Below are 25861 nucleotides of genomic sequence, written 5' to 3'. Positions count from 1 at the left end.
CAATTTCACATAATACTTGGTTTCATGAATTTTATTGACAAATGTCAATCAAACAAATATTTTCCGCCAAAGCAAAAAACGGACAAAAATGAATTTATCTGAATGCTGTAAGTACAGAAATGGTTTGCTCAATGTGAAATACATATCCAAATAGTTACTGACAACTGTTTGGAGTTTGTGACAGCAACTATGTGTGCTTATTACAGTATTATATGCACTATGTACTGGGATTTCCTATGATCTTCTATATAGAAGAACCCCTTACCTTTTAACGACTCTTGTTTAGCTTGTGAGCATCATAGAGAAAAACATGTTACATGTGCGTACTAGTTAAGAACAAGTTCTTATTATATTTTTTTGTGATCAGAGATGCATCCTCTCCTTCAGTTTTGACCTAAGCGTGTAACTGCATTGACAGTAATTGATTTACAAGTCATTTTGCGTGCCGAACATCCCCAGACAATATCAGTGGCCTAATCCAACTGCGCGCTGCTTCTGCAATTTTTTTTAACCTTTATTTAACTAGGCGAGTCAGTTAAGAACAAGTTATTATTTTCAATGACGGCCTAGGAACAGTGGGTTAACTGCCTTGTTCAGGGGCAGAACGACAGATTTTTACCTTGTCAGCTCAGGGATTCGATCTTGCAACTTTTCGGTTACTAGTCCAACACTCTAACCACTAGGCTATGCTGCCGCTTCAGCAATGACCAACGACAGGTAGGGGGCATGTTCCTGATCTTGCACGTCTGCGCAGCAACTTCTGAATTCAAATGCTTGTGAAATGGCTTGCGCAATTTTTAGGCTTCAAAGTGGAACTGACAGCATTTTAGCAACATGAAATCTCATGGCATCTGTTCATATACAGCCCCAGGAAGAATATGAGACGTAAAAAAAAATCTGACAAGGGAGCACTTAGATATGGTAATTTTCAAGTTTTCATAACTTCTTAGAATGGTTGGGGATTACATATATTAATGCATTTGTGAAAACGTCTTTCAAGCTGTCAGGCATTCTCTTGACAGCAAGAGCCTCTTGGTGGATGCTGCAGTGTACCCAAGTGGCGTCGGGAGCAACTGCTTGCAAGCGCGTTACCACTCCACTATGTCTCCCTGTCATGGCTTTTGCACCATCAGTACAGATACCAACACATCTTGACCTCCAAAGTCCATTTGATGTCACAAAGCTGTCCAGTACGTTAAAAATATCCTCTCCTGTTGTCCGGGTTTTCAGTGGTTTGCAGAAGAGGATGTCTTCCTTAATTTACCCCCCATAAACGTAACGGACATGTACCAGGAGCTGTGCCAGGCCCGCCACGTCTGTTGACTCATCCGGCTGTAACGCATATAATACACTGGTTTGTATGCGAAGCAGTAATTTTTTCAAAACATCTCCTGCCATGTCGCTGATGCATTGTGAAACAGTGTTGTTTGATTAAAGCATTGTCTGTATGTTTTTTGGGGCCTTTTCCCCCAGCATTGTCCCAGCCATATCCTCCAGAATAGTATGGGGCTTGCCTGTCCTAGCCAGTCGGTAGCTCAACATATAAGACACTTCTAGCTCCTTCTTATAAATGGTATCTGTTGCTTTTATACATGTCTTACTACTCGAAAGTCGTCTCAATTATCGCTCAAAAAACTCCTGTGGCTTATTTTTTAAATTGGCATGTTTTTTTTTCTAAATGTCTGCACAAGAGTAAAGGTTTCATTGAGTTGTGAGATTGTACTTTTGCACATATAACACACTGTGGGCTGAGGAAAGGCACTACTCCCAATATAAGTGAACCCCAAATCAATGTAGTTATCGTCGTATTTGTGCCTCTTCAATGGTCCAACGTCCCCGTCTGTTGTTCGGTGCTTTCCCGGGTAAGGGGGCAGTAGCTCTTAGGCTGCATCAGATTCACAACTGTCAGTGACCATGCTAGCTGAGCTAACAACACATGTTGAATTACTGATGCTAGCATTGGATGTGCTCGTGGAAGCAGAACAACTTGTGTCATCAACAGTTGCAGGTGTAGTACTGCTGGTAGTAGTAATATGACCATTTTGAACCATTTATCAATTTTCGAGCAAACGGAATAAGCAGTAGCTACGTTTGGCTACATACTGTACGGATCGTTAGTGGAATTCCCGCGGGAGAGTAACGGTTAATGTGATTGGATGTTAATTATTTGACTAGGCTACCTATATTTGACATTGTGTTGTTATTTCGCTGAACATTAGATGGTTTAATTGTATTTCTGGCAGTGAAACGAGGCTATTCAGGCGAGAGAAAAAAAATCACCCAAATGTATAGCCCCGTTGGAAAATGTTTAAAATGTGAAGAAAAAAATGTTGATCACATTTTTATTTGGCGTACCCCCGACGGCATTGTGGTACCCCAGTTTGGGAATACCTGATCTATTGCATCTCAGCCTATGCCACTCTGTTATTGCTCATCCATATATTTATATTTATATATTCTTATTCCATTCCTTCACTTAGTTTTGTGTGTATTAGGTGTCTGTTGTGGAGTTGTTAGATACTGCTGCACTGTCGGGAAATAGAAGCACAAGCATTTCGCTACACTCGCAATAACATCTGCTAACCATGTGTATGGATGTGACCTGATAAACTTCCTGCCAATGCATGCTCGTCCCAACCCACGTTTTGACAACTGAATGGGAACTTCCCTGTCCACCCATTTGATCGATGGCAAATATGCTAAACAAAAATATAAACGCAACATGTAACAATTTCAAAGATTTTACTGAGTTACAGCTCATATAAGGAAATCATTCAATTGTATATTCCGAGCGTTGCCAGATTGTCTGTTCATAGATTCAGAGTGGTTCACTCTCTTAGTGTTCGGAGTGCACACTGGACACTGTAGCGTAGGGTTGATCCGGCTAGCTTCCAGACACAAATGGTGGAACACCTCACTGACATTTTTTACTCACCATAGCAGAGCAGGCTATCTTGCTAATGTTAGGCTCCATGTTTTTAGTTTGCAACATTTTATTTATTTTACCTTCATAGGCTAGTCAGTTAATAACAAATTTTTATTTTCGATGATGGCCTAAGAACAGTGGGTTAACTGCCTGTTCAGGGGCAGAACAACATATTTGTACCTTGTCAGCTCGGGGATTTGAACTTGCAACATTTCGGTTACTAGTCCAACTCTCTAACCTCTAGACTACCCTGCTGTTGTGACTGGCTTGTGATCCTTGCCTCGCTAGTTTGATTGTGTTGACAGCCTTATTTACATTTGTCCATGTTTGTCCAAAATATTGAGTCATTGAAACTGAAACAGTGCATCCCGAATGGAGGCAGTTAACAATGTAGCAGGCCAGCTGTGATTTACAACCTGATAGCAATATTTTTGGGACTACCAAGAAATGTATTGGTGAATTATGTGAATCATGCAGTGAACTGCATCCATCTATTCTGCCAACAATGCTTTAGTGTACGTCATGGAATGTCGAGTCAAATATATCCGATTTTTAAAACCTCTTTTAAAGTTGGTTTTGTAGCATAAACTGGGAATCTGATATTCTGGACTGATAATGATGATTGTTTGTTTTACTGGAATAAAAGTAAGATACCGGAGACACAACTCTCATCTGGCTATAGCCTACCTGCTTACATTAGATTTTATTTAGATTTTTCAGGTTCACCATCAGTAATAGTTGAGGTCGTTTTGCTTTATTTTATACTGTCAGTGTAAATGGTCATTTCTTTTGGTTTAAGTTGATCATTTCATAACAAGGACAGCAATTCACTGTGAGTGAAGCGACACTGCATGGACGAAACGGGAGGAGAAGCTCACTCCATAAAAACTTCAAAATGGTCAAAACCATTCCATTTTGTGTCGGGGTGATATCCAAAATTGTGCTATATATATATATTCATTGGCTATAATTTTTTACGATAAATATTCATACATTACTAGATCAAACACTTTCAGTTCAAACACTTTTAATCTGGAAAAATGGCAAGTGGGTGATCGTGATTTCAGATCAAAAGTGTGGGGAGAAAAAAAAGCATACATTGCCCTCCGCCCCAATACACAGGAGGCTGCTAAGGGGAGGACGGCTCATACTGCAATAATGGCTGGAACGAAGCATATGGAATGGCATCAAACACATGGAAACTATGTGTTTGATATATTTAATACAATTCCACTTATTCTGCTCCAGCCATTACCACAAGCCCGTCCTCCCCAATTAAGGTGCCACCAACCTCCTGTGCCCTAATAGGATAGTGGGATGGTAGATTCCCACTAGTCTCCTTTATAGCTCAGCTCAGGTGACTACATACACCATAGACATATTCATCATTCACACAGATGTCCCAATGGGCACAGATCAGACGTCTATTCCACGTTGGTTCAACGTAATTTAATTGAAATTAAACGTTGATTCAACCAGTGTGTGCGCAGTGTGGTCAGCTCAGACACATCCAGCTCAGACTGGCCCAGCTCGAGTACCATCAACAGCTGATTTGAATTTAGAATGGAAAATGAATGTTTATGCAACAAATGTTAGTGCATAGAATTCTATTGCATTGCACCAAATGTCAGAGTGAGAGAGAAAATGGACGCAGCTGCTGAGCACTGACATCACAGAGGGGGATGGAAGCTCACAGTCAGACCGGTGGGGCTCTGGGAGCTCTGTCTGCCCTGCAGCTCCAGAGAGGTAGAGAGAGGAGAGAGAACAGGAAATAGAGAAAGAAAGAGGCACATGGGCAGGAGGGGTAGACTGAATACAAACCTCAGCTGCTTACCAGGCAGCCGCCCCCAAATCTCCTCATACCAGAGGGGAGAGCAAAAAGATGTCACAGTTTTACTTCAGATTCGGATGTTTATCCACGTTTCTCCAAATCTTACATTTCAAAGTGTTTGACATACTGGGTTGCTCCTCCTGCTCTGCATCGTTCCGAATTGTTAAATGAAGGGTTCAAGTTTTTGGACAGGGTTAAAACATTACATTTAGGGATTCATCTCAAAATAAAGGTGAAGCTTACCCAAAATACAGAAACTACCAAGTGATTCTATACATTGAATCTGGTTGTTATGCGGAGCGACATAGTGGAAGGCAAGAGCAGACTCAGAAACAGGGATGAATGAACCAAAATATGTGTTATTACACAGAGAGATATGGAGTGCAGAGCCGGGGAAGCTCGGATGAGTTGCAGAGAAAACAGATGTGGAGACTGAGGTTGAAGTTAGCTGAGTAGAACAGGGTAAACAGGTCCTGAGGGGAATCCAAGGTAGTGGTGGTGAGTAAAATCCAGAGCAAGGTAGTTGGGTGGTGAGATGTGGTACAGGAGACAGGAGCCAGAGAGGTAACTGCAATGAGAGGATAAATGGTGTCAGGCAGGGAATCAGGCACAACAGAGTAACAGGCTCTTGAATGATCATAAATGGCTAGCATCATGAACTGACTGAGCAGAGATTACGATCTGGCAGAGTGGGAGTGGCAGGACTGAGTATTTGTAGAGGTCTTGATTATGGAACGAGTTGCAGCTGGTAGGGATCTGCTCTCACTCCAGCACACCTGTCTCCAACCACACAGAGAGGGAAAGGGATAGAGAGAGTGTACAGGGGGAGTAACTGCAGGCCAAGAAGACACCGGATGAACACCAGAGGGCATAGCATGAGCAGATGTGACACTAGTTCAGGGGAGTTTGCCCTCTCCCCCTCTGTAGTGCTGTACTGAAACAGCTTCAAACAGGCCACCTGACGTTGCTGGACGTAGGCCTCGCTCTAGTCCTTTGCCAGTGGACAAATTTGTTGTTTATTGAAAACATTTGAGATTATTAAATTAGTTGCCACTTTATGTAATAGGTTTTGGCCCATGTACAGTATATTGGTAATGACTTGGAGTCAAGCAGACAGGCCTGGATGAGATCTTTAAGGATCAGGGCCCTCCGCAAGGCTCACAAAATAATTTTAGTCCCAAGCCACCCCCTGTACCCGCACGTTGAACTACTCCCCTCTTGGCACAGGTATAGGGCACCCCTCAGCAGGAAAAACAGAATTAGACAATCATTTGTGCCAGGTGTGATATCCCTCCTAAATAGCTCGGGCTAATGTTCCTATCGACTCAGTAAGGCCAGCAGGCTTTAAAAAAAAAATGTTTTATTGGTATGTAACTGTTATGAAAGTTGTATTGTGAATTTTGTTTTGTATTTCAAACGCCACTTTAAACGTGTACATGACACTGCAACAAAATGTCCCCATGGGGACAATAAAGTCAGTTAGTATTAATAATGACAGTCCTGATTTGATTCTGACAGAGTTTATTCATAGCTGTTTGTGTGATTTAGTCATTCAATCGCAATACATTATTTTAGCATTATTTTATGTAGTCGGCTGCCATAGTAGCGGGTAACAACTGTGCATGTGTGCTACGTAGAAACTACACGTCATACCCTTATTCACAGATGCACGTTTTTTTTAGGTGAAGACAGCATTACACATTAGGCATACAAAGTAAACAACAACCTACAAACATGCATGACAACGAAATACTTGCGAATGATGAAAAAAACTACTGGAGGGGCACCGATGGTGTCTTCGAACCTGTGACGCTGGTATAAATGATTCGGGAGATAGGCACAGGAATGCTTAATAGGGTTTTTTATTAAAAACTTGTTGAGGTTTGGCGTTGTAAATCATGCAGCGCGTTATATCAAGATCGGAGATATTAGAGAAACAACAAATGTCGGCACATGTAAGTATCTTATAATCTTTTCAATCAGGGACAGCTGTCCATCGTTGTTTCTGATTGGAAATCATACTTCGGCAGCCTTTTTTTTATTTTCTCATTTGTGGGTTGTTGTCTTTGTTAGTGGCATGTATAGCCTTACAGAGCTTCACTTCAAGTCAACGTTATAATGACAGCCTACAATACACCTACCTGGATCACATCAGCTTCAATTACTTTATTGGTCCTGTCATCCATGTAGCTGTATGAACAAATGAATTCATTAATTAATGATTGATTTGCATCTCAACTTGAGAACCCATTCTTTGGCTGAAAGATAATTGAGAAATGTTGTACATTTTCTTCAATTTTTTTCACCAATGATTTGCAAAACTTCTTAAAATCTTTATTATGATAGTAATTATAATGACCTATACAGTGGATTGATAAAGTATTCACCTGTCACATTCTGACCTTAGTTCCTTTGTGATGTCTTTGTTTTAGTATGGTCAGGGCGTGAGTTGGGTGGGCAGTCTATCTTCTTTTTTCTATGATTTGGAATTTCTGTGTTTGGCCTGGTATGGTTCTCAATCAGAGGTAGCTGTCAATCGTTGTCCCTGATTGAGAACCATACTTAGGCAGCCTGTTTTCACCCTTGAGTTGTGGGTGATTATACTTTTTGTTTAGTGTGTTTTGCACCTGACGGAGCTGTTTCGGTTGTGCTTTATGTTTCTTTGTTTGATCTTGTTCAGTTAAAATAAATAATATGAACAAGTACCACGCTGCACTTTGGTCCTCACCTTCCACCAACGACCGTTACATCAGCCCCTTTGCATTTTCCTACTTTGTTGCCTTACAACCTGGACTTTTTTTGGGGGGGTTGTATCATTTGATTTACACAACATGCCTACCACTTTGAAGATTCAAAATGAGACAAAAAAAACAGAACTTGAGCTTACATAACTTAACCCCCCCCCCCCCTCCCCAAAAAAGTCAATACTTTTGCAGCAATTACAGCTGAAAGTCTTTTGGGCTATGTCTCTATAAGCTTGGCACATCTAGCCACTCGGATTTCAAGTTCAACTTCAAGTTGGAATGGTTCCGCTGGTGTACAGCAATCTTTAAGTCACACCATAGATTCTCAATTGGATTTAGGTCTGGGCTTTGACTAGGCCATTCCAAGACATTTAAATGTTTCCCTTAAACCACTCAAGTGTTGCTTTAGCAGTATGCTTAGGGTCATTGTCCTGTTGGAAGGTGACCTCCGTTCCAGTCTCAAATCTCTGGAGACTGAAACAGGCTTCCCTCAAGAATTGCGCTGTATTTAGCACCATCCATCATTCCTTCAATTCTGACCAGTTTCCCAGCCCTGCCGATGAAAAACATCCCATAACATGATGCTGCCACCACCATGCTTCACTGTAGGGATGTTATTCTCGGGGTGATGAGGTGTTGGTTTTTCGGCAGACATAGCATTTTCCATGATGGCCAAAAAGCTCAATTTTAGTCTCATCTGACCAGAGTACCTTCTTCCATATGTTTGTGGAGTCTCCCGCATTCCTTTTGGCGACCACCAAACATGTTTGCTTATTATTTTCTTCAAGCAATGGCTTTTTTCTGGGCACTCTTCCGTAAAGCCCAGTTCTGTAAAGTGTACGGTTTAAAATGGTCCTATGGACAGATACTCAAATCTCCGCTGTGGAGTTTTGCAGCTCCTTCAGGGTTATCGTTGGTCTCTTTGTTGCCTCTCTGATTAATGCCCTCGCCTGGTCTGTGAGTTTTGGTGGGCGGCCCTTTCTTTGCAGGTTTGTTGTGGTGCCATATTATTTCAATTTTTTACTAATGGATGTAATGGTGCTCCTTGGGATGTTCAAAGTTTCTGATATTTTTTTTATAACCCAACCCTGATCTGTACATCACAACTTTATACCTGACCTGTTTGGAGGGCTCCTTGGTCTTCACGGTGGTGCCCCTTGATTAGTGGTGTTGCAGACTATGGGGCCTTTCAGAACAGGTGTATATATACTGAGACCATGTGACATTTTAGATTGCACACAGGTGGACTTTATTTAACTAATTATGTGACTTCTGAAGGTAATTGGTTGCACCACATCTTATTTAGGGTCTTCATAGCAAAGGGGATGAATACATATGCACGCACCACTTTTCCGTTTTTTATTTTGTAGTAATGTTTTTCATTTCACTTCACCAATTTGGACTATTTTGTGCATGTCCATTACATGAAACCCAAATAAAAATCAATTTAAATTAGAGGTTGTAATGCAACAAAATAGGAAATACGCCAAAGGGGATGAAAACTTTTGCAAGGCACCGTATGTTGTATATTTAGTGGAATAGCCAGGACTATCAGCACAGATGTGGACTGCCTTCCCAGCATTTCCATCCCGGACCATAGTGGACATTTTATTTTCTTCTTCAGTCTTTAATCCTGATGTATTAACAGTAGGAAGTAAGAGGACTGTAGTGCGAAGAATGTTGATCGTGCAGGGAACTGTATATTGCATTGTTCAGCCCAGTCCTTTATGTCAGTGAAAGTGACACCAGTGAACAGCTCTGAAGAAGTTGCAACTTGAGCTCGTGAATGTTGGGGGGTTATGTAGTGGTGTGTGGTCCTCGTCATCATCAGGGGAGCTAAAACTGGTGTCCAGCTGGGAAGGTGAAGACTTTGAATGTTGTGTAGGAAAAGGTGAAGGAGGCTGCTGTTGCTGAGATCTATTTCCCCGATCCTCCTTAGAAAGACAATACACAAAATGATCGAAGCGTTCTAAAATTAAAGAAAAATGACATACTGAATAACACTTTGATATACGGAATCATAGAAAATAATATACCTTGTTCCGGATTACTTACCGAAGACTCAGGGACCCTTTCTGGTTCATCTGGAGGTCTGGACACAGCTGCAAAGCCCATGGACTCAGGAGATCGACCATATTATTAAACATTTAAAAGAGCTTTACTCTTTTACCCATTTAAATCAAAAGATCAATGTGAAATTATTACACATAGATGCTGAATGTACTCTCAAAGCATGTTGTCAAATGAATGCACAATAGATATTCAATTACTCCAGGTGGTTCTAGGAGACAGGCAGTTCACAGGTTGAAACGTGGTCATACTAATTAACCATGGCAAGCCAACACATCAGACATTGGGAAAAGGTGTGAAAATATCCATTATTTACATGGGTGCCAGATGAGCTTGCTGGTGTTTGGTCCTTTGAAGACCAATCAATTGAGGCCAGAACCTGTGATTCAGATAGGGAAATTTACCTCAGTTACTTGTGACACAATGGAAGTTCATGATACATACACTGTGAATTGTGAAAGGGAGAGGAAGTTGATCTAGTATTGGATATATGCCCATGTGTTATTGTGTTGTGTATTGACAAATAAAAACTTCCATCCTAACACACAAGTCATGTTATACCATTTTTTTAACATCTAATACATTTTCATGGCGCTAAAATTAATTATAGGGGGAGAGTTTACAAATAGGCTACACAATAGACCAGACAATGGCCAATCATATACCCAAGGTGGTTCCATGGGCCAGGTTTTTTTATAAAAAAAAAATATATATATATATATATATATATATATATATATATATTTAACCTTTATTTAACCATTTAACTTGTTTAACTTATTTCAATCACTGTTATACAGCAGTTCACAGCCTGGAATGTTTTCATGCTAATTAACCATGTCTAGCCAACACATCAGTCATGGGGAATTAGGATTATGAAGAATAACGAGCAGAATTCCGCAACACTTTTTTGTTTTACTATTCTGTAATGTAAGGTGACACTATTGTCTCTTCAACCCCCTTGTCATAAATGCATAGGGAAGATACGTTATCCTGTACAGCACCAAGGCCTACAGTATATGCAAGGATTTTGGACACTGGCCAGCTAGGTAGTAGACTGCAATTTTTACTAGCCCGGGTCCAAAATTTGTGCCATGCAATATTTGAAAAGAGAACATTTCCCTGGTAGGCTAGTTTGGCACATTTTCTACTAGCCCGGTCTGAAAAGTACAAGCCACAGGCTAGCGGGCTAGTTTAATTTCTATCCCTGCCTATTTCTACAGTTGAAGTCGGAAGTTTACATACAGTTACATACGTGGCCAAAAGTTTTGAGAATGACACAAATATTGATTCTCACAAAGTTTGCTGCTTCAGTGTCTTTAGATATGTTTGTCAGATGTTACTATGGAATACTGAAGTATAATTACAAGCATTTCATAAGTGTCAAAGGCTTTTATTGACAATTACATGAAGTTGATGCAAAGAGTCAATATTTGCAGTGTTTACCCTTCTTTTTCAAGACCTCTGCAATCTGCCCTGGCATGCTGTCAATTAACTTCTGGGCCACATCCTGACTGATGGCAGCCCATTCTTGCATAATCAATGCTTGGAGTTTGTCAGAATTTGTGGGTTTTTGTTTGTCACATTTCACGGATTTCACGGATTTCTTAATCATGAATTCACTGGCAGCGGAGCAGAGCGAGGCATGCGTCCAGCAAACGTCACGAGTCACGTGACCCGTTTTTGCAGCTGTTTCAGTACAGCACTACAGGGGGAGAGGGCAAACTCTGCTGGACTAGTTTGGGAATTTCTGTATTTTGGCTAAACTTCTCCTTTTTGGGTTAAAACATGAAGTTTCGCAAATGGCTAAGTTAAGGCTTGGGATAAGGTTAAAACCAGGGGTTGGAACAGAACCAAAAAACGGAAAATAACAACATTTTTCAAGGAACAGAACCGGGGTCGAAAGTGATCCATACTGTATCGGAACAGAACCGTTATTTTAAAAGCATGGGAACTGGTTAATAACGTTATTTTACGTTCCAGGCCTTTTTTTCTGTGTGTGTTTAGCCTACCTGCACCTCCCCCTCCAGAAACATAGGCTACTGTGCTGATGTTAAAAGCGTGATTCAGAAGATAGGGAGATATTTTTTATTTGCTCGAGAAGAATGGATTAACTTGTGTGTTTTTAATTCGGGTGCCGCTCTGCACACACAGGCTTGTTAGCTAACGTTAGCTAGCTCAAGCTTCTTAGCTAGCTAGCTCAAAGGACATTCAATGTTGCTCCATAGCAGCCGCTTCTCCTAGGTATATTTCTGTGGACCTAATTCAGATAATGCATGTCATAACAAGACAAAATTTCCCCATGGGGACAATGAAGTCAGTTAGTATTAATAATGACTGTCCTGATTTGATTCTGACAGAGTTTATTCATAGCTGTTTGTGTGATTTTTTTAAGTTTTTGGGTTAAAACATTAAGTTTATCAAATGGCTAAGTTAAGGCTTGGGATAAGGTTCTGGAGCAGAACCAAAAACCGGAAAATAACAACATTTTTCAAGGAACAGAACCGGGGTCGAAAGTGATCCATACTGTAGTCCCGTCTTGCACCATAGGCTACAATTATCTGTCCATCACGCATGTAAACAACTAGCTTGCCTGCTCTATCCGCTCTGATTGGTGTATTAATTTAATGAGCTAAATGTGAAAAAGTGTTGATTTCACAGGTTAAAAAAGGAACAGAAAGGAGCAATATAAACCAGTACCTTTTTTTTTTGTTCGAACCGGTTCAGAATTGTATTTTGCTGCTCGGAAAAGTGGACCAGAACTAAAAAAAAATAGTGGTTCTGTTCAGAACGAAACAATTGGAAAATAATTTAGGTTCCAACCTCCATTTAAAAATAAATATTAAAAAATCATCCAGTGAATACCACTGGGATTGAACATGCGACTTTCGAATCCAGAGTCATGGGATTACAATCCGAATGGTTAAATGAAGGATTCAAGTTTCTGGATATGATTACATTAAGTTTAGGCATTCATTCTGAATGATTATTTTAAGGGTTAAGGTATCAGATAGGGTTCAAATTAAAATTTTACAAACACATGTTTATCACTGGGATTGAATACTCAAGTTTTGGATCCATAGTCATGGGATTACATTTATCTGCCACCCCCATCCATAAAGCCACAGCAAAACCCAAGCCTACTTGATGGTAATAGCTTTCACCGTTGCCCCTAGTGGCTGATTTTGAAGGAATTTCCAGGACAATTTCGAAGTCAATCTTGAGCGATCTGGCTGGGGAAGAGAGGGGAGAGAGGTGGAGAGAGCTAGCCTCACAGCCACCACATCTTCCCACCTCTTCACCTCCTCACCTAGTCCCAGTCTGCTAAGAACCACTCAATCACAGGAGGCTGCTGAGGGGAGAACGGCTCATAGTAATGGCTGGAACGGCGCAAATGGAATGGCATCAAACACCTGGAAACCATGTGTTTGATGTATTTGATACATTCCGCTCCAGCCATTACCACGAGCCCGTCCTCCCCAATTAAGGTGCCACCAAACTCCTGTGCGCTCAATCCCAGGGATTTGACATGAAGGACAGAAACAGAAGGACACATTTTCTCTCCACCTCTTTTTACCATCGAGCTGATTTGTCAAATGACACTCCCCTTTAAATCCCCCCAGATTGTGGATGCATACCAAATGGCACCCCATTCCTTCTATAGTGCACTACTTATGACCAGAGCCCTGTCTGTGGGCCTTGGTCATAAGTAGTGCACTATAAAAGGAAAAGGGTGCCAATCGGGACGCAGGCTGTGTGGGAGTTGCCATGGCACTCCGTATCGACCGCCCATCTCCCTCAAAGCACTGCCAAGCCAACTCCCGCTTTCCTTCTCTTTTCTTCCTTTCTTTTCTTATATATAGGTATTGTTTTTAAAGATTTTTTGTCTGCCTAGAGAGGGGGAGAAAGTAAAAGTTTTCCTGAAGGACATTTGCACAAAGAGCTTTAACACCCCCCCGCCCGTCGCTAAACACACTCTTTTTACCTCTTTAAATATTGAGAATCATTTCAAATTCCTCCTTCGCCCCTCTTTGATGCTGCATGCCTCCAAACACCTTTGTGACTGGTCTGTGTCCCAAATGGCACCCTATTCCATTTATAGTGCACTGTTGTGCACTTCTTTCGACCAGAGACCTATGGGGCCTGGTTAAATATAGTGCACCATAAAGGGAATAGGGTGCCATTTGGGACGTAACATATAAGTAGACCATGGCTGAAATATACATGAACCTCAGTTGTTGCGCCGTAGCCTTGTCTTATTACCCAGGATCCCTTGTGTCTGTGCCAGGGGACAGCCTCCCCCGCTCCCCATTGTGTCACTCAGGCTGCCACCACCCCCTCCTTCATGTCAGCTGGAAAATGTCTCCACTAATAGAGAGTCCCTCTCTGGGCCTGGCCTCTGGCCCTTCGGCCTCCTACTAGCCTCCACACACATGCCACAGCTGCAGAGAGAGAGAGAGAGTCCACCTCGCAAACTACGCCACAACAACATAGTACTCTCTCCTCACCCTCCTCTGCTTTAGTGCTGAACACTATATTCAAACAGCACAGGCCCCACTCGAGTAGATCACACTGCATGTTGTTCTCTTTGGCCTTTCTCTTTTACAGGGATAAGTCTTGCTTTTTATGTAATTGTATTGTTCAAATGCCTGTATGTTTCTTTTTCTGTTTTTGTGCTGCTATAAAATATTTGGGTTAGCTGGTAGGTGGGGAGAGCCTGTATGGTGGGCGGCGTTTATGAAAATACAATTATGAGTTCAAGAGTCAGAGATATAGGCCTACAACATGAATATAGAACATTTTCTCCGAGTGTGTTGCTGAGTGCATTTGGTTGTTGGAGAATATGTAAATTGTTGCTAACATGGGCCAAAGCATTGGACTTTCCCTCTTTGTAATTTGCAGAGCGGTCTGGCTCTGATCAGTGTCAGAAATGCTCTTGCGCACACTAGCACACACATGCATGCAGGGTTGGTAGGTTACTTTCTAAATGTAATCCGTTACAGTTACTAGTTACCTGTCCAAAATTGTAATCACTAACGTAACTTTTGGATTGCCCAAACTCAGTAACGTAGTCTGATTACATTCAGTTACTTTTAGATTATTTTCCCCTTGAGAGGCATTGGAAGAAGACACCAATGTATGTTACCAATTGAACGACATCTATGAAAGGCTAAATCAATGTTAAAGTTTACGTAGCTGGCCCTATTAATGTACAATTTTACTTTATGGGTTGGTTATGTAGGCTTCTTCTAACCCATCGCTTTCTACTACATATAATAATAATACGATTAAATGATGTCTTTACATTTAAAACCAAAGTCTATCAGGATTCCAGTCATTCCAATAAATGTTATACCCCTTGATCTTCAAGAAATATGGAAGTATAGATCAGCCAAATTGTTTTACCTGAGCATAACCCCAAAACTAAGGATTGATAGGCCAGCCCTACTCTGTTGATTGATTTTCTTGTCACGGAGGACTGATTGGGCTCATTGATTCGAGTTGAAAAATAAATGCTGTGCTCATGGAATGGCAGTCACCGAGCACTACGGAAAAGTGCTATTTACGGTGCCTTGCAAAAGTATTCACCCCCTTTGGCGTTTTTCCTATTTTGTTTCATTACAACCTGTAATTTAAATAGATTTTTATTTGGATTTCATGTAATGGACATACACAAAATAGTCCAAATTGGTGAAGTGAAATTAAAATAATAACTTGTTTCAAGAAATTCTAAAAATTCTAAACGGAAAAGTGTTGCGTGCATATTGTAACGGTTGTCATATGAAGGAGAAGAGGAGGACCAATGCGCAGCGTGGTATGTGTCCATATTTATTAAAATGAACACGGAAATAACAAAAATACCAAAGAGAAACGACCGAAACCAGTTCTGGCTGGTACAGACACACAACAGAAAACAATCACCCACGAAACACAATAGAAAACAGGCTCCCTAAATATGGTTCTCAATCAGGGACAACGATTGACAGCTGCCTCTGATTGAGAACCAAACTAGGCCAAACACAGAAATAGCAAATCATAGAAAAACTAACCTAGACAACCCACCAACTCACGCCCTGACCATACTAAAACAAAGACATAACAAAAGAACTAAGGTCAGAATGTGACACATACTGTATGTACTGTACAGTATTCACCCCTTTGCTATGAAGCCCCTAAATAAGATCTGGTGCAACCAATTACCTTCAGAAGTCACGTAATTATGTTAAATAAAGTCCACCTGTGTGCAATCTAAGTGTCACATGATTTGTCACATGATCTCAGTATGTACAGTTGAAGACGGAGGTTTACATACACCTTAGCCAAATACATTTAAACTCAGTTTTTCACAATTCCTGATATTTAATCCTAGTAAAAATTCCCTGTCTTAGGTCTGTTAGGATCACCACTTTATTTTAAGAATGTGAAATGTCAGAATAATAGTAGAGAGAATGATTTATCTCAGCTTTTATTTATTTTATCACATTCCCAGTGGGTCAGAAGTTTACATACTCTCAATAAGTATTAGGTAGCATTGCCTTTAAATTGTTTAACTTGGGTCAAACGTTTCGTGTAGCCTTCCACAAGCTTCCCACAATAAGTTGGGTGAATTTTGGCCCATTCCTCCTGACAGAGCTGGTGTAACTTTTATTTTATTTAATTTATTTCACCTTTATTTAACCAGGTAGGCAAGTTGAGAACAAGTTCTCATTTACAATTGCGACCTGGCCAAGATAAAGCAAAGCAGTTTGACACATACAACGACACAGAGTTACACATGGAGTAAAACAAACATACAGTCAATAATACAGTAGAAACAAGTCTATATACGATGTGAGCAAATGAGGTGAGATAAGGGAGATAAAGGCAAAAAAAGGCCATGGTGGCAAAGTAAATACAATATAGCAAGTAAAACACTGGAATGGTAGATTTGCAGTGGAAGAATGTGCAAAGTAGAAATAAAAATAATGGGGTACAAAGGAGCAAAATAAATAAATAAATAAAATAAATACAGTAGGGAAAGAGGTAGTTGTTTGGGCTAAATTATAGGTGGGCTATGTACAGGTGCAGTAATCTGTGAGCTGCTCTGACAGTTGGTGCTTAAAGCTAGTGAGGGAGATAAGTGTTTCCAATTTCAGAGATTTTTGTAGTTCGTTCCAGTCATTGGCAGCAGAGAACTGGAAGGAGAGAAAGAATTGGTTTTGGGGGTGACTAGAGAGAGATACCTGCTGGAGCGTGTGCTACAGGTGGGAGATGCTATGGTGACCAGCGAGCTGAGATAAGGGGGGACTTTACCTAGCAGGGTCTTGTAGATGACATGGAGCCAGTGGGTTAGGCGACGAGTATGAAGCGAGGGCCAGCCAACGAGAGCGTACAGGTCGCAATGGTGGGTAGTATATGGGGCTTTGGTGACAAAACGGATTGCACTGTGATAAACTGAGTCAGGTTTGTAAGGCCTCCTTGCTCGCACACGCTTTTTCAGTTCTGCCCACAAATGTTCTATAGGATTGAGGTCAGGGCCTTGTGACGGCCACTCCAATACCTTGACTTTGTTGTCCTTAAGCAATTTTGACACAACTTTGGAGGTATGCTTGGGATCATTGTCCATTTGGAAGACCCATTTGCGACCAAGCTTTAATGTCTTGAGATGTTTCTTCAATATATATCCACATAATTTGCAGTTGCAAATTGTAGTCTGGCCTTTTTATGGATGTTTTGGAGCAGTGGCTTCTTCCTTGCTGAGCGGCCTTTCAGGTTGACTGGTACTGTATAAGTCCACAAAAGTCTATCAAAAGTGTGCTCCTTTGAGCATGTGTCCATTAGGCCTATGGATTTGTATTTTTTACCAGCATGAATTAGATTTAGCAATAGAAGGCCCACTTCTATTCCATAGGCTAGGATCTGCACTTTGCAGCTGTTGCAAGAGTGCATTTTTCACTGGCTGTCCACTGGTTTCAAAGACAATGATTGATAGGCAGCTTAAAATTCTTGAATTAAACCATTATTGGTTTCAAATACACATTTAGATTTGTGAACAGCTATCCACAACAACCACAATCCGTAAAGTGCAAATAGCTCAATGAGAGCAGTAGTGTGATTCACATCAATGCGCAATATAGATATCATTAGTAAGTGATATCCGTATTGCCGTAGACTACACCACCGCTGTCATCCTTACCTCCAAGTGTTTATTCAAGTTGGATAATCTTTGGATGCCGACAGCAGTCGTACCATTGGAAGACATAGCCTGGACTGTAGCCTACAAAAGCCCATTCCTGCTATTTTCCCGCGATCCATCAAACACATTTGGTGTGTCAGCATAGTGGTCTCTGACTTGTGGTCCGACTCGCTCAGATGGAACAAACTTAAACTTGTGCCTTTTTTTCAATGCTGATTTGAATGTCATTGAGAAGACAGAGAAGTGTCAAAGGTCGTTTTAAAAGTAATCTGTCGAAGTAATCATCTAGTTTATCAAAAGTATCTGTAATCTGATTACAATATTTTTGCTGGTAACGTAATGGATTACAGTCACTGTTTTTTGTTGTTTTGATCCCTCACATGTAATCCGTTACTCTCCAACCCTGCATGCATGCACGGATGCACGCACACACACGCATACACACACACACACATTCTATTGGTTGTTCATCCATACACTTCCTTTACTGGTCTCATGGGCTTTGGGGACAGATTTTACTACAGTGCTTTGCTCCCATTTTCCAGTTTTGCATCCTATTAAGCTTTTATGGCCCTCCGGCCCAGCTTGAGCCCTTAGAATTACTTTATAAAGTGCGAGAGACCGGCTAGGCCGTTAGGCCTCTGACACACACACAGTTTCACACACACACACACACACACACACACACACACACACACACACACACACACACACACACACAGAGAGAGAACAAGGAGGGATATTATGGCTCCGTATTCTACCTTTACATCTGTTGCCTCTAGTAGGCTATAACCTTGTCCAGTACTATTGGCCATCAATCAGTTGCACAAGTGTCTCCAGACTTTGGCAGGAGACGCTTCCTCCTTAGTCATTTTGTTCCATCGTCTTTGCAAAGCTGAATGCGTGGACTTGGATAGAATGGCAGCGAAGCCATTTTTCCTAGCTAGACTGGGAAACCGCTACTCTAGCCTCTGAAGGTTAATTAAAAGGGTTTTAGGCTATACTATACTGTATTCTCCCTTTGGCACCATCCACAACCTATACCACAGGCAGCCTACTTACTGCATCATGTATTAAAAATGTATCAAACTAAAAGTTTATAAAAAGAGGGGAGAAAGAGAGATGAGGAATGAGCCCAAACCTTTAGAGAAACACACAGAACACAGAGTCCTATCAGCCTATCAGACTACAGAGTTCTACGTTGGCCAAACAGTTATTGCTTGTCAGGATTCTTTTTATGTGACTAGCCCTATTTGGGTTTTAACGAGCAGCTAGCAGAGAGGTGAGAACAGAAAGATTGAGGAGAAAGAAAAGGGGGAGAGAGGGAGAGAGAGAAGGCTTTTCAGAGCTTCTCTTCAGTCCTAATTGGGCTTGTGAGCGAGGGGCACGAGGGGTCCCACTTGAAACGGGAAGAACAGGCAGGTAGGCTTCCTCTCTCTCTCTCTTTCTTGTTTTCGTTCTCTCTCTCACTCTCAGGTGGAGTGCCTATCTCTTTCAGTGTCTAGTGTGAGGTCAATGTGTTCCCATGATATTTCTATATGTTCTGAATCACAAATCACTCCTGTCTACATCAAATACTGAAACTCTCCCTTCTGCCACGACAAAGGGAGGGATACCTGCACAGTGTGTGTGTGTGTGTGTGTGTGTGTGTGTGTGTGTGTGTGTGTGTGTGTGTGTGTGTGTGTGTGTGTGTGTGTGTGTGTGTGTGTGTGTGTGTGTGTGTGTGTGTGTGTGTGTGTGTGTGTGCGTGTGTGTGTGAGACTGTGTGTTGGCCTTTGTGAGTGCATACTTGCGTGTTAAAGAACAACTCTCCAAATGTCTTTTTGGCAAGTAAAACGTAAAACGTTCGTGAATCCTTGTACCACATCATTTGCCTACAACCAACCACCAGAGGCTGATTGTATCTGTCTGTGTGGGTTTCAGTCCTTCCTGATTGAACTCCCTTAGAAAAGCTCTGCTCAGTGTCTCATGCGGCAGCAGGAGATTGGCAGTTTGCAGTGGCCTGATAAAGTTACAGTATCAATCAGAGGCTGTTTTGGGGGGAGGGGAGGGGGCGGGAGGGATGGGAGCATCTGGGGGTGGAAGGACACTTCAGGAAGGTTTTTTGACAACAAGTTTCCGCTCTTTTCTGGTAGACAGCAAGGTGTGTGTGTGTGTGTGTGTGTGTGTGTGTGTGTGTGTGTGTAGCTCTACCATTTGCAGTAATAGCAGTCAGGCTCCAGTGTAATGTACTGTAGCTAGTCCCTGTTTTTTTGTGTCAGTGGGCTGTGTGTGTTTTATATTCTCTATCCCCTGTCTACCCCGGCCACACAACACAACACACACACACACACATCTTCCTCAGGGACAGTTTTATGGCTGTGCTCTATGGCCTCCTTGTCACTGGACCACAATGGGCCTTACATATATACAAGGAGGGTGAGAGATTGTGGTAGTGCTGTCGCTCCTCTGCTGACTCTCAGTTGAATCTGACAGAGACAGAGAGAGCGAGAGATAAACAGACATACAGGCAATGCGGGCTCACCTTATATTCACACACACACACGCGCTCGGCTGCCTTGGGAACACCACTATGCCTCAGGTCACTGAGCATGCCCAGTTTGGAACAAAACCACGATAGATAAATAACCTTTAACAAAGGACAATTGGTATGCGAAAACATCACGCACATGTGCTTTACATTGCTGTACGCTACAGGTTCATCATGCTTTCGGTCATTGTGTTACATTTGTGCTAGAGAGCCAGCGCAGGAGAGAGAAGAGAGAGTGTGTGTGTGTGTGTGTGTGTGTGTGTGTGTGTGTGTGTGTGAGAGAGAGTGAGATAGGTGGAAAGAAATGCAAATTGAATTCAGTGGGCAGCATTGTGTTTGAAACATCTCATTAGCTTCGGCATCAGATTTAGCGTGGCCTGGTGAAATGTATTTCTGTATCACTCTCTTAGAGGGAGTCCTGCTGCCGTGACAACAATGCTCACTGTTTCTCCCCTCTCAGCCCATAACACCTACTGTATCTCTGTGTGTGTGTGTGTGTGTGTGTGTGTGTGTGTGTGTGTGTGTGTGTGTGTGTGTGTGTGTGTGTGTGTGTGTGTGTGTGTGTGTGTGTGTGTGTGTGTGTGTGTGTGTGTGCGCGTGTGTGTGTACATGCATAGATCTCAGACAATGACCTAACACCTCGCCTCCCTCTCTATCTCCACAGTCAACTCGGGAGACGGCATCGACTACAGCCAGCAGAAGAGGGAGAACATCGGAGACCTGATCCAGGAGACCTTGGAGGTGTTTGAGCGCTACGGGGGTGAGGACGCCTTCATCAACATCAAATACATGGTGCCCACCTACGAGTCCTGCATGCTCAACTAGCTGGATGGACACCGCCGCGAAGACCCAGCATCACTAACTCACCCCCCCAACCCTTTCTTCCCCCTCCCCAACTCATCCTAACTTGAGCCAACCTCTCTCTACGCTACCTTTTTTTGACCCATTAAATGACTAAACCGCAAGTCATTATTATTTTTTCACCTGTCTGTGTCATTTGGGAATGTGCACCGTATATTTCTACAACTGTCATACACTTCTTTTGTCCGTTTCTTTGTCACTTCACTTGTGAACGGGGGGTTCAGGTACGAAAGCGGAACAAAAGAACACTCGCTCAAATGAATTCTCATTAAAAAGCAATATTGTCAGATGCATCTTCCTACGCGTTGCTGTATTTGAATGGGTTTCTCGTTGGTGTAGACTAGACACTAAACGACCTACTCTTTTCTACTAGCTCCAGGTACTCGTTTTTGTTTTGTTCCTGTGAATGAGAGTACCTCTATGTACATGTACATTTGACCCTTTGGGCACAACTCAAAAATACCTTTACATAACAGCTGCTGAAATAATATGGACCCAATTATTACAAAATAATCTTACAATATATCCCTGGAATTCAAATCCGAACCTCGAAACCAGTTCCACAGCTTTTTTTTCCCCCAGGTGGGTGCAATTAATTATCAGGTAGAACAGAAAACCAGGGGTAGTCCGGACTTTGTACGGTAAGATTTGAATACCCCTGCCATATATCATAGTAACGGTTTATGAATGTAATAACAATAAAAATAGTAATACTCCTAATAATAGTGTTATTGTGTAGAACGGAAGGCAGACGGACCCCTGCTACGACAGCTGCTGGAAAATCTCCGCCCTCCTTCCCATGCTGGAGCGTGCCCAAACATGTTGGTGAAATGCCTGGTGGAATGAGGGCTAGCAGCATTCCTAGGTGCCGCTCACTCGTTGTCACAGAACACAGTAACCTGTGTGTGTTTCTGTGAGTGTGAGACTGTGTGAATGCGTATTTATGCATGCGTGTACTCATACCTGTGTGTACATGTGTCACGTACGTGGGCATGGTGTTTACCTCCGACACACTGCGCCCTGACCCGGTAGGGAAGCAACACAAGTCCGTTTATTCTACAGCCTTGCCTCTCACACCAACCCAGTCACACCATAATTGTGTCTCGTCAGTCCTCTCTCTAAGGCTTGCCTTGTTGTAGCCTAGAGTACAGTACTTAATTAGATAGCTCACTCAACAAGAGCCTCTCCCCGACAACAATGTCCGAATTAATCCGACTGCTGCTCACATCACACCACGCCGACTCACCGGAGAAAGACACTCACAAAGACACTCGCCCCAGCTCTCGTTGTAACTAACGTCCACCGCCAAGCATCTTTACAGCTGCACAGAGAAAATACGTTTAACACGAGACAACTTCATAACACCTTATTGCTCATGTGTTTGGGTGCTTTGTGTGTCTCTGCCAAAGGTTTATATGTTGTTGATGCTTAATACAGTAAGTCTGTCATTCATGGTTTAAAAATATATCCCTTCCCATAACAGTATGTTTTCTCCACTACTCCATGACTGGATCAATTCACTGTGTACCCTGCAGCTCAGTGCTACAACTTCTTAATTTGAGTCCGACTCCACTTCTGTTCTCCACACAAAGGGTCTGTTTTGAGCTCGATTAGGTCACATCAAAGGAACTAATCTGTGTCAAATAGAGTCTGTATTGTGTGTCGATCACTCTGGACCAATGCTCATTTAGGTAGGTGAGAGTGCAGAAGCGGAAATTGACATTGGCCTCCAGCTGGGCTGATCAGTAATGTAGACACACAGACGTACACACACACACACACGCATGTACACATACACACACACACACACACACGTACACACACACACACGTACACACACGTACACACACACACACGTACACACACACAGGCATCCAATAGATCAGAGTAGTAACACACACATAAACCCTACTAGCATCAAATCTAGGCAGTCTATTGGCCTTCTACATCCAAACGTCTGTCAGGTGTGTGCGTACTGGGAGCGGAGTCAGGTGCAGGAGAGCAGAGAGTTGTGAACAGGGGCACACTTTATTTAGGCAGGAGAATCCAACAGACGGACGCCACTGCGTCGAAACCTCCAGCCCATAGGCAAAAGTGCAAAACGCGCAAAACAGTCACAATAATTTCTGTTTAACAATAAACACCTCCGTGAACAACACGGTATAAGCAAACCAGTCTGGCACGTCAACAATTAACACGTAACACAAACAATTTCACACAAAGGCATGAGGGGGACAGAGGAATAAATAAATGCAGTGTGATTGGGGAATGAAAACCAGGTGTGCAGGGAACAAGACAAAACAAATGGATCAAAGAAAAATGGAGCGGCGATGGCTAGAAAGCCGGTGACGTCGACGACCGAATGCCGCCCAAACAAGGAGAGGAGCCGACTTCGGCGGAAGTCGTGACAACGTTAGAGCCAAGCAACAGAGCAGGAGCTGTTCATGCAAGGGGAGTGCAAACTGAAACGAGCACGAAAAGAGAGCATGTAAGGCATTATTTGACCTCATCTGAAGCTTTGCACTAGACTGCGTCTGATTTGCCTCAGACCGGATCACTGGTGTGGAAGGCCCAGCGTGAAATGAAATGAGTTGAATTTTTGTTTTTGTGTTCTCTAAATGAAATGGGTCACCTTAAAAGAGCAACATTCATTTCCGAGACCACTGCTGCTGATCATAGTCTAACTTCCCTCTTGAAGTATAATGAGCTATTTTTCACTTTGTCACCCTATGTGCCAATCCAAAAACCTAGAAGCGCTTTGTTCCCAAAACTGAGAAAATCGTTTGAAGCTGCAAGACTTTGTCCTCTACAACTGATAGAAAAAAAGGATTTGAATGTTTTTTATTACAGATGATTTTAGAGGGTTCGTTTGATTCACTCACTGCCTATTGTGAAATTCCGGCCTGTTTGGGTGTTTTGGAGTTTAATATTGATCACACTTCATTCAAACATTTTGCAATATCTCTGTATTTGGGTGTTCAGGTTTTCCTGATACACTATATGTGTGTTGAGAATATTAAGGAAATTCTCTGGCTTTGCTAAAATAGCACAAGCCCCAAATCCAAGGTATGAAGTTTCTGATAGTATTTGTGCCGTGTAAGGTTTCCTATAATGTTAGCATTGTAAAGCTGTGTGTGTGTGTGTGTGTGTGTGCAAGAAAAGAAACACTGAAAAATGTGGGAGAGAAACTACAGTACTGTAAAGAAAGTACAGTACTGTAAAGAAAGCACTGATCTGGTTTGACAGACTTCAATATTTATGATTTATGTGTACAAACATTCAGCACAACCATGGAAAGAATTCAGAGCAAGGATCTGACACCTATGCAATGTGAGTGAAGCCTTCCCATTGGGTCCTAATGTAACCGTCCCTCGTGTCCTACAACAACCCACTATAGGCATGCCCATTTCCCAATGAGTGCCCCGCCATTTCTGCTCTCTGGCCCTCTTCCACCTTTGGGACAGGTTTGTTAATGGAAGAGGACGTTTTTCATTTATTTTTTTATTTTTTATTTCACCTTTATTTAACCAGGTAGGCAAAGTTGAGAACAAGTTCTCATTTACAATTGCGACCTGACCAAGATAAAGCAAAGCAGTTCGACACGTACAACAACACAGAGTTACACATGGAGTAAAACAAACATACAGTCAATAATACAGTAGAAAAATGAGTCTATATACAATGTGAGCAAATGAGGTGAGATAAGGGAGGTAAAGGCTAAAAAAGGCCATGGTGGTGAAGTAAATACAATATAGCAAGTAAAAAAAAAAAATGCTTTTCCTAATCCCCAACCTGGCCTTATCCTTACTCTGTGCTGCAATGTGAGCCACTGGAGGGTCACCCCAGACCCTGGGCATTCCTGGTGGGTGCAGTCACTCAGCACTACCAACTTTGCCCTCGACAGCTGCCTCCGCAGATCACTGAGTGCCAATAAACCCTCTCTACAACTGGCCCAGCTAGAGCTAATGCCATGCTACGCTAGCCCTTCTGTTAGCGCTTGTTCCATTAGCTCGCTGGCCGCTCTGCTGCAGAAGGTCACTTTCACAGAGCTCAAGTGTGTCCTTGGTGTGTCTCCGTCTTGCCGCATCATAGCAGTGGCAGGCGAACAAAGGCTTTTGTAACGGTGAGTCAACAGAGCAATACAAAGGCGATGGAAATAGCCCAGTTGTGCGCTGTGAACGAATAGCAGTGTCTGATAGAGAGAAAGAGGGGGGGAAAGAGAGCGCAAGATATGGAAAGAAGAGAGAGAAAGAATGAGAGGGGGAGAAACAGATAGAGAGACAAAGAAAGCGTGAGGGAAAGAGAGCGAGAGAGACAGAGAGATTGCGGCAGAGTGTGTGTGTGTGTGTGTGTGTGTAAAGGCAGAGGTATAGAGACAGTGGCGAGGAGGACTCCTGGAAAGAGAGAAATGGATCCCGAAAGAGGGGGACAGGGTCTGTTGTGTCACCTGGTGGGGAGTGAGCTGTCTAGTCAGTCAGCTGCAGAATAGGACCGCAGGTTGCGCCCGGCCAGCTCCTCTCACACACTCAACCAGACGGGAAAAAAGAACAGAGGTAGAGGAACGCTGACAACTGGACCTTTACGACACGAACTGTGGCTCACTTCTCTGTACAAACAAACGGTGTGTGATTGAACCTGTTTCTGTCTGTATCTTTCTCCCTCTCTCTATTCATCTCATTGTTTGTTCTACACCATATTATAGAAACGTTTTTGCAATGCCGCT

The 25861-nt window shown here is 42.4% G+C and overlaps 1 protein-coding gene across 1 annotated transcript in view; it reads left to right on the top strand.

Annotated features, from left to right (window-relative positions):
• The window catches only part of pacrg (PARK2 co-regulated), a 257244-nt gene extending 235815 nt beyond the window's left edge, over positions 1-21429 (top strand). The window contains exon 5 of the mRNA XM_021584416.2: positions 20942-21429. Coding sequence (XP_021440091.1) covers positions 20942-21102 — 161 coding nt within the window. The 3' untranslated portion in view covers positions 21103-21429. The remainder of the gene's footprint in view (positions 1-20941) is intronic.
• Positions 21430-25861: the final 4432 nt, after the last annotated feature.

Source organism: Oncorhynchus mykiss, chromosome 25 (assembly GCF_013265735.2).
Source record: "Oncorhynchus mykiss isolate Arlee chromosome 25, USDA_OmykA_1.1, whole genome shotgun sequence".
Lineage (NCBI taxonomy): Eukaryota > Metazoa > Chordata > Actinopteri > Salmoniformes > Salmonidae > Oncorhynchus > Oncorhynchus mykiss.
This window is presented reverse-complemented; position numbering and strand designations above follow the sequence as displayed.